Source organism: Diabrotica virgifera, chromosome 10 (assembly GCF_917563875.1).
Source record: "Diabrotica virgifera virgifera chromosome 10, PGI_DIABVI_V3a".
Lineage (NCBI taxonomy): Eukaryota > Metazoa > Arthropoda > Insecta > Coleoptera > Chrysomelidae > Diabrotica > Diabrotica virgifera.
Genome location: NC_065452.1, coordinates 22,594,572 through 22,612,521, shown reverse-complemented (window position 1 = coordinate 22,612,521; position 17,950 = coordinate 22,594,572). Strand labels below are relative to the sequence as shown.

General features: G+C 33.3%; 1 protein-coding gene across 1 annotated transcript in view; it reads left to right on the top strand.

Annotated features, from left to right (window-relative positions):
* Positions 1–17,950, top strand: part of LOC114329190 (sodium channel protein para) — a 285,131-nt gene that overhangs the window by 251,214 nt on the left and 15,967 nt on the right. Inside the window, exons 22-25 of the mRNA XM_028278218.2 lie at positions 5,454–5,576; positions 5,632–5,826; positions 9,705–9,842; positions 15,187–15,294. Of these exons, the coding sequence (XP_028134019.1) occupies positions 5,454–5,576; positions 5,632–5,826; positions 9,705–9,842; positions 15,187–15,294 (564 nt within the window). The remainder of the gene's footprint in view (positions 1–5,453; positions 5,577–5,631; positions 5,827–9,704; positions 9,843–15,186; positions 15,295–17,950) is intronic.

Sequence of the window (17,950 nt, the reverse complement as noted above, 5' to 3'; positions counted from 1 at the left end):
ATATCTCAACTGGTTTTTAAGCAATAAATAAACCGTCAGTTTGTAAGAAAAAATTTTACACCCTCTATCTCAGAAATGAAGCATTTGCGGACATAGGTTTATAAAGTAAACTGTCATTATTTTTTCATGTAGAATTACCCCTTAAAGTTTGTCGCACTTATTTAGAAACACCCTGTATTGATAAACAACATGGCTAGTTATTAAATTTCCTAACTTTTTTATGGTCCTACTTAAGCGAATGAATCAAAAAACAGAATGTTGAGAAAACAAGGCTATAGTTGGGTTTTAATTTGAGTATTTTATAAATGCTAGAATATTCCACAGGGTGACGCGAAGTTTAAGAAAAAAACCCAGTTTCATTGGTACACCCGGTATGCAATGAAAATTTACCTGTTTAGCCACAGTATTATTACAGCGATATTGATAAAGAATAAGGATATAACGTGTTAAAAAATCACTTAAATCGGACAACAGGTTTAGGAAATTTGAGACATCAAAAATGACCCATTTTTAAGGTGTCCGGTTAATTTTGCACCCCAGCGTAAGATAAAATAAACAAAAAAAAAATAGATAACTGAAATAAAAATGCTTTAACCTTATTTTTATCGACACGCTTTACATGATAAAAAACATATCATTTTTGTTTAAAGCATGAAATAACTAAATACTTATTTAAATGTTCCATCGTAAAGTTTCGGCGACTGTCACTCAAAACATTTTTGTATATCGAAAAGCTTCTTTCAACGTCCACAATGGTTATCGGTGCATACTTATACTTTACCACTTCTGCCGGATCCATATTTATATCTTCAACGTGTTCTCCATTTAAAACTGAAAATATTTTCTTTATCTTTTTAAATCCTTCATTTTTTGTTAATATATCTTTGACTTTTGTTAATACTATCTGACCAATTTTTCCAGTGATACCTTCCATCTTTTTTCAAAACTGTTTATTTTTTGGATCGACTTAACTGACATTTGCTGTTTCTCCAAATATTTCATGGTTTCACTCACAAAACAAAAGTTGATTTTGATAAAAACAAGATTGATTTGTAATTCTGTTTTACCTAAAACATCCTGACAATCTTTTATCGATTTGCTAGCAGTATCTTTAACTTCCAATACAATGCTTTTAAAATTTTCGAAATATTCGGCCTAGTATAAAGCTGAATCTAACCATGTACCCCATCTATATTAGTTGACACTGGTTCCGGTGGTAATGGAGTGTTAGGAACTCTTTCTCTAAAAAGTTGCACCCTTAAAGGAGCTTTATTGAAAATTTTTTTTCTCATTTTTTATCAACTCATAACAAATGAAAATTGCAGCCGTATAATCTCAGCAACGCGATTCAGGCCGTGTGCTAAACACGTACAGTGAATTAGTTTTTTATACAAATGATAATAATATATAAAAAAGCACCAAATAAGCACAAAAATTCAAAAAAGGCATACAAATTTAAAAAAAAAAGCACAAAAGCATAAAACAAGTGCTGTCGAAACGACTTATTTTTGCATATTTCGTTCGTATTTAAAAAGAAAATAGTCCTGCTTGTATTATTTACCATAAGCATTATGCTTAGAAATCAGGATGACTCTAGTAATCACCATGTACTTTAAACCGATACTTATTTCTTTTTAAAAAATATGTCAGTGTTGCGAAGAATAAAGGTTTTCATTGAAAATGAGCACACTGATAAAACAACCAGATAATACAGCTCGGTATGTTATAGATTAAGTTGCAAATTGTATGAAAATAAATAAACTAACTTGTGCGTTCAAAAACGAAAATATTATTTCTTATATGAGGTTATGGGGCGTGCAAAGAGGAAAGATTTTATTGGTCTTGTGGAGCATGAAATGTCTCAGAGGGCATAACTGCAGTGATAGGCGTAACACAGGGCGTTCTGAGCAAAACTATACTAGGTATCAATAATTCGGAAAGGTTAAAAATAAAGAAAGGAAAAGTCGTCAAAAAGTAACAACGACTCACCACGATTATTTCATTCTCCAAAAAGCTACAAGAGACCTAACAAACTCTCACCTGCAGCTCCAAAGGCAGCTTTTGGAAGATACAGGGGTAGTGATAAGTGTTTCAGTTGAAAACATAAAAAATCGAAAAGCTTAGTGCCCAAAATGCCAAGGAGTATACAGTACGAGAGTATGCGGGTACCCGAGCTATCCAGGTAGCACAATAGTGATCGACTAAATTGGTGTCTTCAACATCAAAACTAGAACATTGGGAATTGGCAAAATGTGCAAAATCAGATAGCTGATGAAGTCAAGTACTTAGAGGGTGAGGAAGATAAGCAAGACCGTAAACTACCAAATCTGTTCACATAAAGGAGTAAAACTCCTTTAATTTTCATCCAACCAACTTAAACAGCTCGCAGGTATGTTTATTTGGTTCTAGAACCTATAGTTAGGCTCTGCAATGGGACAAAAATTTAATTCTTATGCATGATAATGCACCTCCACATACCAGAAGAGTGACTACAGACTTCCTTGAAGTAGAAGATATCACTGTGCCCTGCTTGCTCACCTGAACCTTAACCCTATAAAGTATTTGTAGGACGTGTTTAAAAGAAAAAGTAGAGCTCGCCAGGATGATCCAAAAACTTCGCACGATTAGTATGAGCTGCTCTTGAAGAATACAACAACCTACCACAACAAAATCTTGATAATTTGATTAGGAGCTTGCCCACGTTTTTTGAAGCTTACAATAGGACTAGGGGTGGTAACACTGACTACTAAAAAACATAATTAAATAGAAACAATTTAAACATTATTCGTTTTGCATTGAAATTTTTTATGCTATTGACTTTAAAATAAATAATTTCAATTTGTTATTTCAAGACTTTATCGTTGTTCTTAATTTCTATGAAAGGTATTGGTAATTAAATTGCTTTAAAATAAAACTTGTTTGACTTCGTATGTTGCTTTTTTTAAATTCACTTGCAATAATAAGAAATATTCCATAGATAAGTTTGGTTGTGTGTATTATCAGTTAGTGGGCATTAAAGCCGGCCACACACGGTACTGCGGCGTCGTTCAATTTTGTCGAATTCCACTTATTGGAAAATTTTGATCGTGGGTGACCTGTATCCAACAAAATCGTTACAATTTGACCACAGATAGACTGGCCTGTCTGCTGCAGTACTGCAGAATTGATATCGTCCACGATTTTGTCGAACTCCACCGCAATAAGCAGTGCCGGATTAACCATTAGCGGACTAGGCTGCCGCCTAGGGCCAGGGCATTTGATGGGGCCCGCATCCCACACAAATGCATTAATTAATATTGAATTATTTAAGCAGTAATTTAAAAAAAAAATGTTAAAAAAATTAAATAGGGCTCATCATAACTTGTTTAAATGTTTAAATAAAAAACCATTAGGCATTCTGTTTTTTTTTAAGTTTCTAGCATAAAAAGTAAGCAAGATACGCTCAGAATAAAGTTGATCTCATTTTTTGGCTAAAAAAACTGGTGAAAATAATCCGTTCATTAACATCTCAAATGAAATTAATCCTTACCGCTTCACAAGCTACTTTACTTATGTATTGTTTATATGCTCTGTAAGTTTTATCGGTATAAAGTGCTTGTTTATAAAAGGGCTGTAGTAGAAAGCGCTGGAACAAAATCACTAATCACGAGTGTATGCAATTTTTTTATTTAGCTTAATGACTTGACAAATAATGGCCATTGGCATGGTACAGTGGCTTTTTCCAATCAGGTACCTAGTGTAGTGTGTGTGTGTGTGTGTTGAGTAAATGTCTTGTTACTTAGCAAACTCATCATTGCTTTTCCTAAGAGACGCTAATTGTATCCGAACGTCTGCGGTCCCTCCGGTGAGTACCGATCCCACAGGGATAGAAACTATTTTCATTTATTAATTTTTAATAAATGAAAAATTCTCTACCCAAGGTATGCAAATTTTGAACAGTCATATCTTAACCAATTTTTATCTTCCAAAAAAAATCTGAAATATTCAGAAAAGCAAAACCTACATTTTTTTACTCTTTAAGATTTTTGGTATCACTAATAATTTTTAAGTTATTTTGAAAATAAAAGACATTTTTTTCAAAATTTCAAAAAATTTATTTTACTTTAAATCCAAATGTTTTGAAATATAAGCACTGTGAACCGGTGAAACTTACAGATCATATAAATAATATATAATTTTTTTCAAGATTTTCATAAATTTTCAAGATTCTTTTGCCAAAAAAAGGAATCAACATTATTTTAAGCTTTACTTGCTTAATTTTGATACTTAAAACTGGTTAAAAAAAAACAAAAATTAAACTTTAACACTTTAAAAAAGTTGTGATGAGTTTTCACCGAAAAGTACTTCATTTTTTGGTTATTTACATTGACATATTTGATTTGGAATATGTCGAATAAGAACCTATTTTTCATTATGCTTATACTGACTATGCTATGCTTATACTGGGTCTACATACGTCATACATGGGTACACCATTTTTTTAAATTTTGTATACGCTATATTTTTCCTAAGAATATTTTTTCGATAAAATACTTAATTTTGGAGTTATTTGCGAAAAACCGTCTAAGAACGTGTTTTTTTTTGTTGAAAAATGAACCTATTCACTCGCAAATAACTCAAAAAGTATTGATTTGGCAAAAAAAACTCTAGAACAAAAGTTATTTAGAATTAAACAGTTTATCCATTTCCGCACTTATTTTGAATGTATGATTTTTCACCCCCGAAGGGGTGGCACTCATACCCAGGGCAAAATCACATATCGACACAATATCCCTTTTTTTCTTTGGCATATTAGCTATGAACTATGATTGAGAAGTTGTTGCGAAATGTCGGTTAAAAGACTTGTAAGCTATAGACGGTCAGCTAGATTTGATGCTGTTAAAGTAGTGCAAATGATATATAGGAAAATGAATAAGTATTAAATAGCTCTTTTAACCATTATGTGATACAAAATTTTAGAACGTTTTAGTGCTGCTAGTAAACATTAACAGATCCAACTATAAATTTATCAGATACAGTTTATTTTACTTAAATCTTCAGCAAGGTAACAAAAGTAAAAAAGAAAAATGTTTTTTTACATTATCGTAATTTATTTTTGGAGTAACTACTTACCAGAACAACATAAATATCTGTAAATTTGTTTTAAGTAAATGGTCGCTATGGGGCCTACTTCTTATGGCCGCCTAGGGCCCCATGATGCCTTAAACCGTCACTGGCAGTAAGCCGTGACTGGCCGGCTTAACACAACAATTTCAACAACTCACTATTTCAGTGTTTACAGTAATGTAATGTAATGATATTATTACTTATTTTCTGGCCCTTTAAACCATAACCATCATAAACAAAGTTAAAGAACATGCAAATAGCCTACTGTCTATTTTGGAGTTTAGCTGAAAAATCTTTAGTTTAGTTACCCTGGCTTTGGAAGCACTAATTTTGACTTTATTCTATAGGTAGTAGTAAATGCATTGGTTCAAGCTATACCATCCATCTTCAATGTACTGCTAGTGTGCTTAATATTTTGGTTGATATTTGCTATCATGGGTGTGCAGTTATTTGCCGGTAAATACTATAAGGTAATCTTCATTCATTAGCTATTCCAATACAGGTCTATATAACTTTTACTTTTAGTGTGTGGATAGTAATAAGACAACGTTAAGTTATGAAATAATCCCTGATGTGAATGCTTGTAAAGCAGAAAATTACACTTGGGATAACTCTCCAATGAATTTCGACCACGTCGGCAAAGCATATCTATGTTTATTCCAAGTAGCTACGTTTAAAGGTTGGATCCAGATCATGAACGATGCCATCGATTCCAGAGAGGTGAGAAAATACTTACTTTAATATAAAATACAGCATTTATACTAGTTTAAGTGGGCAATAGAGGGTTAATATTGTCGTCAATATATTGCACAAACATAATGCACAATAATTACTCTGTACAATAATTATAGAGGGTCGATAGTGTCGTCAATATATTGCACAAACACGTGTACAATAATTACTGTATAGTAGAATATTCTTCTTCTTAAGGTGTCTTCTCCATTACTGAACATTGGCTATAGCTGTTCCTAGTATCGAATGTGTGTCCATGATTGTCCAGTTTCTTACGTTCTTCGGCCAGGAGCACTTTCTTCTTCCTGGGCCTTTTCTTCCTTTCACATTCCCTTCCATTATGAGTTATAAAAAGTTGTATCTTTCTCTTCTGTAAATATATCATAGATAAACTCGTTTTTCTGTTTTTTACAATATTTAGGATTTTCCTCTCAGTCCCCATTCTTCTCAGCATCTTGTTTTTGTCACGTGCTCTGTCCAAGAGATCTTCAATATTCTTCTAAAAACCCACATCTCAAAGGCTTCTTTGATGAGAAACCTCTCCATTGGGGTGCATCGAAAAAATAAAAATTGGAAATTTTATATCTAATAGCGTTAAAAAGTTGCTAGTGTTATTTTTCAGCATATTAGTATTTTTAATTTATTTTCTAAGCAAATTTTCTGATAAATATCTGATTTTTATGAAAATTTTAATTTATATTATTTGGAATAAAATATATGCTAACTCGACCTAACATCAATTAAAGAAAACTTAAAATGTTGTCAATTACAAATTTAAACGATATTTAAAGTTTTATTTGTTTTTTCAGTCTCCCCAACCCCTTTAAAATGTCCCGCTTTATGAGTCAGTGCGTGTAATTTTCACTTATGTTTGGTGCGATGACTTACTTTGTTATTATCGTTGTTTGTAAATTAAAGATTTTTAAAATAGATAAACCAGTATCATGGGGAATAAAATCAAGATGTGCTGTGGACCGCCCCATTTTTGGGCAACCACCAAATTTACCTGAAAATGTTTTACCGAAATACAAACAAGCGATGAAGTTTTGTGGTTGCAAGAGGATAAAAAAAACGCAAAAAAGAAAGAGCCAGAATTTTCTGGTATTGCCGAACAGGTTGCAATTAAATTGGAGGAAATATGGAAAAAGGCTTTAACTCCAATAATGTAACATACAAGAATTATTCAGCTTTTAAAAGCCTATCATGACAAATATATGATACTTATAAAACCATTTAAGAACAGGCAAAACAGTGAATTTTACAAAAATAAAATTCAATGCTTTAAGAACAAAAGTAAAACTACACGTTTCGATCTTGCAGCATGTAAATGTGACACTCTGATTAATTGTCTTTGTAGCAAATCTCAAAAAGTGCCTCTGGATGAGCGCGAATTTCTATTAAATCAAAGATGTCCCAGAAAAATGGTAATAAGCTCGAGTGATAGGGAAAACAAAAAAAAATATAATCAGAGAGAACAACGGTAAAAGAAGAAAGTTACCGACGCAAAGAGAAAACTTTAGCTCAAGTAAAAAACAGTACCAAGTTTTATGGTCAATCGATCGTGGAAGAACACATAACATTTGTGCATGAGCCAGGGTGCAAATATTTCGGATATGGGTTCCGCTGTCTGGTATATCAGAAAGTATCAAATCCAGCTACTGCATGTGGCGAAACAGTCGTAAATACTGGCGTTAAGGGTAATGTAATACGGCTGTTAGAAGAACATATTAAAAAACAGCTTCAGTGGTTTGTATGTCTGCGACATTCAAATGATCTACCCTTTGGACATCAAAAGAAGTTTGCGAGTGACCAAATCAAAAAACGTGAGGGTCTTCAAACTTTCTCCTATAAAAATTTTGATTCAAACGACTACTTTGAGTTAATTTACTAACAAGAATATCACCTTACAGAACCAATTATATTCTCTAGATTTTCGAGTGACAATCTACGAGATTTTATTAAGAATTATAACTTAGACCCTTTTATTATTGAGATTGAGAAATATCACTGCCACAACCAATGTGTAGAACGATGTGTTAAGCTTGTGACACAAGCTTCTCTAACAGTTTGTGGAGTGTATTCGATGGATGGATTTATAAAAACTCGAATTGATTCCAGAAAAATTATGCCTCCCTTTAATGCTAAATCAGAAGACATCTTCGAATAGAATGCTTTTACCATATTTTTTTGTAATATTTATATGCCTAATTTTGTACTTTGCTTTATATTTATTTTAGTTTTAAAAAACTTGGGTGACGTCAGGGAGACGGATAAGTTAGGCTATTTTGTTATAAACAGAATGTTTAAGTATACTTTTCTTAAGTAAAATTATTAATTGCCTTGTGAAACCAGAAAGTATTTTCCAATTTAAACCGAATTTATTTATTCAAGTTCTATAAGGTATTACATTTCCCTTACAAGAGAAATTCGCATATTAATGTATTTTTTCTAATTTTTAGTTGCCGTGGGGAGTAGAAAATATTTTTTTATTTCTACGCAATTTTACTAAAATACTAAATAGTGTGTTAGGCAAGTTTTGTGAGCTATTACATTTTCGTTTCGAAATAAAAAATTTTTTCGTCTGTTAACAGTTTTTCAAAATTTTTAATTGTCTTGGGGGGGGGCAGAAGATATTTTCCAATTTCGAAGAAATTTTACCAAAATACTTAACAGTTGATTGGGCAACTTTTGTAGGTATTACTTTTCCATAGCAAAAAAAATATTTTTTTTCGCCTTTTTCGATGCACCCTACTCTCCATATTATACTACATGATTTCGTGTACTATTCAAAGTCATTCTTACTAATCCAATCAGTTTTGCGGGTATGCCCAAAGAGCTCAGTGCTTCATACATTCTTAAGCATACGTTCTTAAGCATCTTATTGGTGTTTATTAAATAACAAAAAATTACACAAAATCAAATCAAAGAAAACAATAACCTAAAATGGTTGTGTAATATATTAATAATAGTCTTGTGATGGGAGTAAAGCAAAAATATGATATATAAACATTTTCAATTTCTTTGCAACACGAAAATGCAGCAGCTGTATAATACTCTGGTTAAATCGGAGAGTGCAGGAAGAGTCTATATCAACTTCGGAGGTTTTTTCTCCTCATTAGTAGTCCCATATCCTCTTCTCTCCGATTTCCCCAGGTACCATGCTTTGGGCCTTTCCGAATTGCAAAGAGCGAAATGCCGCGAATGAACTAGTGCCATCTACCTTAAAACAAAATAAGTTATCAATCGAAGTAACACAGAAAACGACAATAAATATCGTTCCCATACCACCAGATTGACAACAGGTGGAATACTTTCTTTGGTTACAACCTCCCGAGATTTTCAATAAACCAAAAAAGCGAGATTTTGAACCAAAGAAAGTATTCCACCTATTTTACCACGCTGAGGACGTGAATTATTTAAAATTCCCTTATCTTAATTTCCTCGGCATCCTGTATGATTTATAGTTTTTGGGAAATCGGAGAGATGAGGATATGGGACTACTGATGAGGAGGAAAAAACCTCCGAAACCGGTATAGACTCTTCCTGCACTCTCCAATTTAACCAGAGTATTATGCAGCTGTTGCATTTTCGTGTTGCAAAGAAATTGAAAATGTTTATACATTTTTAATTCATTTACCCTTTTGTTGAATATTAAGGAATCTTTCTTGTTGGAACTTTTACCACGCTGAGCAGATGGGACGTGAATTATTTAAAATTCGGGAAAATCTCGGGAGGTTGTAACCAAAGAACGTATTCCACCTGTTGTTAATCTGGTGGTATGGGAACGATATTTATTGTCGTTTTCTGTGCTACTTCGATTGATAACATATTTTGTCAAAAATATGATATTCTTTGGTTTGTTTCAGATGAACAAGCAGCCTATCAGAGAAACCAACATCTACATGTATCTCTACTTTGTGTTCTTTATTATATTTGGATCGTTTTTCACGCTTAACCTGTTCATTGGTGTGATCATTGATAATTTCAATGAACAGAAGAAGAAGATAAGTATTCAGTAAAGTAGTTAGTCATTAGGGTGGTGCGAAAAAAGTCAAATAGATAATTCCGTATCGCTATAGTGCGGAAAAGTTGCGATTGGTAATTAGAAGAAAAACAAAAAAAGAATTATTCAAATCGGACTTTATCTTCCGATCCCGCAACAGGCCTAAAGATTATGAAAAAAAAATGAAATTTTACCTTTTTTCAAAAAATTTTTATGTATCCGTGTACGCTTTATTTATCGCTATAGCAAAATTTATTTACAGTTTGCATGGTAGAGTAATAAAAAAAATTGATTTACGCATTTAATGAATATCTTCCGATCCCGCAAGGTCAAGCAAAATCTATAAAAATTTGACATTTTTGATGATTTTGATAAATTAAAAAGCATTTAGTTATCTCATTTTTCTGTTACATTGTGAAGCTCTTCGCTTGTTCAGATATTGTATGACCATATTTAAACAACCCAGAACTCAAAACGAGGGGGTGGTTGCACTTCTAGCTCCACACGCTCCCTTCTCTCCAACCAACCAATGAGTGTGTGTTTTTTACATTATTTATATAATGTACATTTCGTTTTCATCTGTTTGTGTCCTGCTCACAAACACCAACTTTGCATTGTGATTTCTTGGTAAAATCTGGCAGCATGGACCTTGATTTAAGTGTTTTTCTGATGCATCTATCTCTTGATTGAGGCCCACATACATTAGCATTAGACGATGCTTCCGTGGCCAACTTTAGACACCGCTCATCAGCCGGCTTGTGGCTGGGATAGTTTTGTACATTACAGTCTGACATGTCGCCCGATGTAATACAATGAGTTATATCTTCATTTGAAACTCTTCGAGGAAGTGGTGGAGAAGATAGTTTTGCAAAATTTCAGTGCATTATTTTAGTTTAGTCCTGTGCTGTGCTTCAAAATTTCAAGTAGTAGGGAGAAAGGAAACACATAAGAGAGCTAGGGCCAGAGAGAGTGTTAAAAGCCTGACAGACTAAAGCCAAGGGCAAAAGTATTAGAAATTTCATCCCTCCTACTTTAAATTTTCAAGCACAGGACTAAAATAATAGACTGGAATGTTACAAAACTATCTTCTCCACCAGCTCTTCGAAGAGTTTCAAATGAAGATATAACTTCTTGCATTACATCGGGAGACATGTCAGACTGGAATGTACAAAACTATCCCTGCCACATGCTAGCTGACGAGCGGTGTCTAAAGTTGCCCACGGAAGCATCGTCTAATGCTAATGTATGTGGGCCCCAATCAAAAGATGGATTCATCAGGAAAACATTTAAATCAAGGTCCATGCTGCCAGATTTTACCAAGAAATCACAATACAAAGTTGATGTTTAAGAACTGGACACAAACAGATAAAAAAGAAATGTACTTATGTAAATAATGTAAAAAACACACACTCATTGGTTGGTTGGATAGAGGGGTGCGTGTGGAGCAAGAAATGCAACCACCCGCTCGTTTTGAGTCCTGGGTTGTTTAAGTATTGTCATACAATATCTAGACAAGCGAAGAGCTTCACAATGTAACAGAAAAAAGAGATAACAAAATGTTTTTAATTTATCAAAATCATCAAAAATTTCAAATTTTTATAGATTTTGATTGACCTTGCGGGATCGGAAAATATTCGTTAAATGCGTAAATCAATTTTTTCTACTACTCTACCATGCAAACTGTAAATAAATTTTACTATAGCAATAAATAAAACGTACACGAAGAATAAATAAAAATTTTTGGAAAAAAGGTAAAGTTTCATTTTTTTCATAATCTTTAGTCCTGTTGCGGGATCGGAAGATAAAATCCGATTTGAATAATTCTTTTTTTGTTTTTCTTGTAATTACCGATCGCAACTTTTCCGCACTATAGCGACACGGAATTATCAACTTGACTTTTTTCGCACCACCCTATTAGTCATGTTTAGGTAATACTTTAAGATAGTTTGCATTGTGAGTAATTAGAAAAATGAAAAGTTTATTGGTGAGAATCACACGTATCCAATATTATCGTAAATTTCCTTAGCTTACTTACCATATTTTCTAATTTTAATATGCTAATTTCGTTAGAAACTTTTTTCTTTTCAAGTAGACACTGATTGTCATCAGAGTAGTTATAGTTATAATTAATTGCTATTTATTTATTCTACTTTAAATTTGCAACAAAATCAAAAGCATTTGTTATATTTCAAACAACAACATTATATATATTTACTTTGTTATATTTCATTATTTTGGACAACATTATTTAGTTGCACGTAACGTATTATCGTAACGTGCAATTCGTAACGCTGTAATTCGTAACAGCGACACTTTGTAACGTCGAAGATTCGTAACCTCAATTATTGGTAAAGGTATCATTCGTAACGCCAGCATTTAGTTTGTTTTTGACAAATTTAACATTACTTGATGTAGACAAAAATTCATTTTGCATACTCTTCTACACTAAAAGTAGTGATACTTTTTTCAAGACCACTTCTTTCTAAATGTAGTTCACACATATTTTTGTTAGTAAGACAACTAAAGAATTGCTTTACCTAAAGTTTTTATTCTAAATGATCACTTTAAAGTGGTAAAACTAAGTCTGCAAAATAATGAACAAATAAAAAACGCTCCAATGTTAATGTATTTATTACAGTGGCGGCTCGTGGCCTTGGAGACAGGGTCGGCAAGGTTTTTTTGTCTCCTCATATAGATATACCATCAAACTAATAGGCTTAAATCATCATAGGAGATTTTGTTGTTTTTTGTTTTTTTATTTGATGTACTTGACATTCTCTCTTGTTTCATGGTGTTTCGATAATACGTGTTGATTCTTTTGAGACAAGATAAATCCCGTTTATTTGAGGCAGAAATTGGTGGTGGTGGTGATAAGAAAATTGATGAACAGTTTGTTATAATGAATTGCAGTACTTACTACATAGAATTATACATACATATTTTGTAACTTATCCCACTTTCTGAAAATATTTGGATCGGCATAATTTTTAAGTACCTAACTTGTTATAATAAATATCTTGCAAATTTTTGGCGAAGGTAACTTTTAAATGTTGAATCGTCAAAGAGGTCAAAAATTTGCAAATCTTCAAAATTCGAAAAACGAGTATCTATTTGCATATATTAGTAGGTATCCAAAATTTCAAGATATACCTACTCGTTTTTCGAGAGATGTATCATGTTGTTGTCTTTTTTGGGATGGTTCGGAAATATCAAGCGAATCCAAAATGTCACTGCGTATATATTGGAAACTACTATCATTACGAAAATCTCTGAGATTGTGCACCAGCTTTCGTATTCTATTTTTTGAATAAATAATGTCAGTTGACTGATTTTGAACAATAATGAATATCTTGGGCAAACTCTGTCTTAAAAATATTTAAAAGAATATTAAAAGAGTAATTATTTAATAAAGTTCTCAAACCGATTGCTTCACGGATCAAGGTATCGCCAATTTCAAAATCGTCGCCTTCGATAATAAAATCAAAAACTTCCAAAAGTTGTTCACGAAAATCTGCTACAGATGCTAAAACTACCAGAGATAATCTGCTTAGATAAGACTAATCTAGATTTAAAATGTCATCGCGTCTGACAAACTGTTCGCTTTTTTTCGAAACAAATTTGTTCTCAAGCAGTAATCCGTTTAGGTAAGCTAAACTGGCAAGAAAAGACGATATTCTTTATTTTTTTACACGTATCATGCAAAAATAAATTCATTATATGCGCATAATAGTGAGTAAATAAAGCTTGTGATGCAATATGTAGTTTTGACTTTTGACTGGAGACCATTCAATTCACCACACATCACAGTAACGCCGTCATAAGATTGCCCCAGTTTGCCCTACCAATTTATTTTTGATATCAAAAAATTTTAATCTGTTCTTTACAACACCAAAAATATATTCTGCCTTATTGCTTTTACTCACGTCTCTAAAACCTAAAAACCTCTCATAAATATTACCACGTAACGCGTATCGAACAACAATATAATTGATAATTGTGAATGACATGATAATCATAAGTTTCATCTACTTCCAGCGAAAAGCAAATGGTTTTCTAAATCTCAGATTCAATAACGTTATTCAAAATGTAACTATTTGATTAGGTATATGTATTAGTTCATTCTGTATTACGAATACAGTTCGAATCAGAAAGTAAATATTTCTAAAACAATTTAATTATTTTCTCTACAATTACTTTGATTTTCAACAAATGCTTCGATCCATCATGTCCACTAAATGATAATTCCTGACAACTTAAAAAAATTACAGGATCAATTAAACGACGTAAAACGGCGTGATTATTTTTGACAATTTCTGCCGATGCGATCTGGCGATGCCAAATGAAACACCAACCGGCAAATTTAAATATGCCGTACTTGTCGCTTAATGCCTGCGGAGAGAATGTATGTTCGCTTGCTTATCGACTTGTTATTTCGTTGAGTTTTACGCGTAAATCGTCAAGCTACGGAGTGCTACAGATGAGTTAGGTACGGCTAGCCGAAAAGTCAGATGAATGGCTCGGATCATTCATTTTTTGAGAAGTCTGTTATGCGCAGGGATCACTTAACGCTCGGATTGATCAAATCCTTTTAAAAACCATGAATAAAATTTAGTCTGTATTATCTGAAAGATATTTTTTACTTCACTGATACAAATATTAAAAAAATCTATCTATATAAATGTGTGGGTCGGCACTGCCGACCCTGCCGACCCTGACCGGCCGCCACTGATTTATTATATTAATTATTACGATGCGTGTTGACCATGATTTTATAAGTTTGGAGGAAATGCTGTATCTCGCCTACGACCATTTCTCAATTTATGACCTCTAGTATAGATACTTTTTCAAACTACTGCAAAAACTCTTCAGTTTTGTCATCAAATTTAGGAAAATTTCCTACGACATGCTAAATATGCATCACTTGTTTCTTCTATAGGGAGTAATGTTATTGAAGTTGTAACAATTGGGATGCTTACTCAGAAGGGGGTCGATATGGGGCTCAATTGAAGATAGATAGAGCAAGCACTCAATCGTGCTATGCGAACGGCTACTCGTATTTTGGATTTCAATTTCAATTGTAATAATAGTTGGTTTCCATGTTAACAAAAATAAACAAAATAATTCAATTTTGACGTTACAAATTATACCGTTACGAATAATGGTAGTTACGAACTATCGGTGTTACGAAATGTCGTCGTTACGAGTTGTCCGTTAACATTTGTGGAGTTACCAATTGTGGCATTATGAGATGTCTTGTCAGGATTAAAACTAAAGCTCAAATATAATTTGAAAGTAATAAGATCAATTTTAGTAACGTATATCAAAATCATTTAAGTAATTTATACGCAGGAGGATCGTTGGAGATGTTCATGACTGAGGATCAGAAGAAATACTACAATGCAATGAAGAAGATGGGATCCAAGAAACCAATGAAAGCGATTCCCAGACCGAGGGTAAGGGGGACATTTATTTTCTTTTCTTTTTTACGAGGGTTATCCAGAAAATTCGTTACGTTTTGATCTATAACCGCTAGGGGCGGGGCTAGCGCGGCCACCTTAGCATCGTGGCGTTCTTCTGTTGAGTAGCTGTTCAGCCGTGCTAGCGCGAAGTCACTGTCTCTTCTCGTTATTTTACAACAGCTGTTTGACATGTGTGCCGCGTTTGAAAACCCCGCCAGTTGTGAGATGCGATAATACGGTTCTTGTTGGCTAAAAACAACAAACCAATTGAAAATTATCGCCTTTGTCCTGTTTATGAGAACAATGTGATCACTAAAGGAGGAATCCATCAATGGTGCAATAAATTCAAAAATGGCCGAACCAATGTGCACGATGAAGAACGAAGTGGACGGCCAAGCATTGTGACTGATGAACTGTGGTGATCTTCTATTCAAGTGCGAGGTTTTTCCTCATCCGCCGTATAGTCCGGATCTTGCACCTAGCGACTACCACCTGTTTCGAGCAATGAAGATCTGGCTTGCAACGCAGCGCTTTGATAACGATGCGCAACTACGGGACGGCGTTGAACACCTGGTTGAAGTGTCAGTCATCAGAATTTTATGGCAATGGTATTTCAAAGCTAGTTTACTGCTATTCTAAGTGCCTGCATTTGTTGGGAAGTTATGTAGAAAAATAGTATTTGAGTGTCTCTTTCAAATGTGAGGAGTGTAAAATCAAAGTCTGCAATCTCCCATTTCCATAATTTTGGGAAACCGCGAAAAACTGTAGAAACTAACAAAATGAAATTAAAACATTAAAACAATAAACCTGATAAATAATCATATAAAATTTGTTTTGAGATCGGATGTGCAGAAAAAGGGGCTTGAGAAATTATTTCTTTTCCTTTTTTTAATATTTTAGTTCGGAGATTGCCGTTTTGTTTGCAATGTTTGGAGATTGACGAATATGAAAATGATCTATAAGGATATTGCCAGGTTTGAAACTAATAAAACGTCATTGTGCCGGCTACTTAGTGAAGAAAAATATATTTTGATATTGAACAATAATATAATTTAAGGGTTTGGTTCACTGATACTAATGACCAGACCAGAGAAATTAAGAGGCGAATAGAAATAGCGAGACAATAATTTATCAAAATGAAAAAGTTCCTATGTTGCCGGGACATAAATTTGAAATTAAGAACGAGAATGTTAAGGTGCTGTGTTTTCTCCGTACTGTTGTACAGCATGGAAGCTTGGACACTGAAAAAGATAAACATCAAAAACACTGAGACATTCGAGATGTGGTACTAGAGTAGAATGTGCAAGATATCATGGAAAGATAGAGTAACAAATCAAGATGTTTTGCTGAAGATGGGGAAGGAATGCGAAGTCATAAAAACAATACAAAGGAGAAAACTGGAATATCTAGGCTACATAATGAGAGGGGAAAAGTACTACCTGTTAAGTCTCATAATCCAAGGAAAAATCTCGGGAAAAAGAAATGTGAGACGTAGGAAGATTTCCTGGTTGCGAAATTTAAGGGAGTGGTATGTGTGCAGTTCTATAAAATTGTTCAGAGCTGCAACCAACAAAGTTAAAATTGCTGTGATGGTAGCCAACCTCCGATAGGAGACGATACTGCAAGAAGAAGAAAATAATATAATATGTAAAAGCAATTTATATGCATATCACTTAAACTAAAATATCCGTAAGTTCGGGTATATATTCACAGGTTTCGGCAGAGTTCACGACATTCACAGTTGATCACATGCGAGCGCTACGTGGCTTTTATTGGCCGCAGCGGAGATTGCCGTGTTTGGTACGCACTCAGCTATGAAGATTGCCGCTTTTGATCCAAATATGAATTTTTCACTGCGATTTGTATACAGTTAAGACCGTTTTTGGTTCTCACAAATAGTTTTATCTAACAGATAAATAAAAAAACGCAACCGATGGCGTCCCTAACTCAAAACAAGAAAAAGTGGAGATTGCCGCCTTTGATTTTACACCCCTCATGTATACAATCAAATATTTTTCTTGTATTTGTTTTTTTTTTCTATTCTAAAACGTAATGTACTTTCTGGATAGCCTGATAGTTTGCTTTTTAATATAACAAAAATGTGTAAGAGTAACAAATGAGCAGGTGGCATGAAAGTCATAAAATTTCAAAAAATGAGAATTTTAAAAAATCTCATGACAGTACTATTCAAAATGAAAGTGGCTTCAGTCAATACTAGATGAATTTTCCACTATGAGCAACACTAGTTTTCTCTATAAGCCATTTGTTTTGTTAAGAATAAAACTGAAATAAGTCACTGTTTGGTGAAGTTATTTTAGCGTGTACTATATTTACTAATGTTTAATTTGAGAGTACAATAATTCATAATTGAGGCGCTTATTGTATAAAGGGTAGGGGAGAATGGGGGAATGGAAACCACTTAACTATATTTTTTAATAAAAAACAAATTTTAGATTATATAAAAAATCGGTCCAGGTTAAGAGCTAGTTTAAAATGTTAATTATCGTTCCCTATTATTGCGTCATTTAGTTATGTTAAAGTTATTATGAAATTACTAAAAATAGTGAATGGCTCCAATTGCCCCAATAGGTCGGGTAATAGGAACCACAATTTATTGTAAGGTTTATCTGTATTAGATTTTTAATTTTCA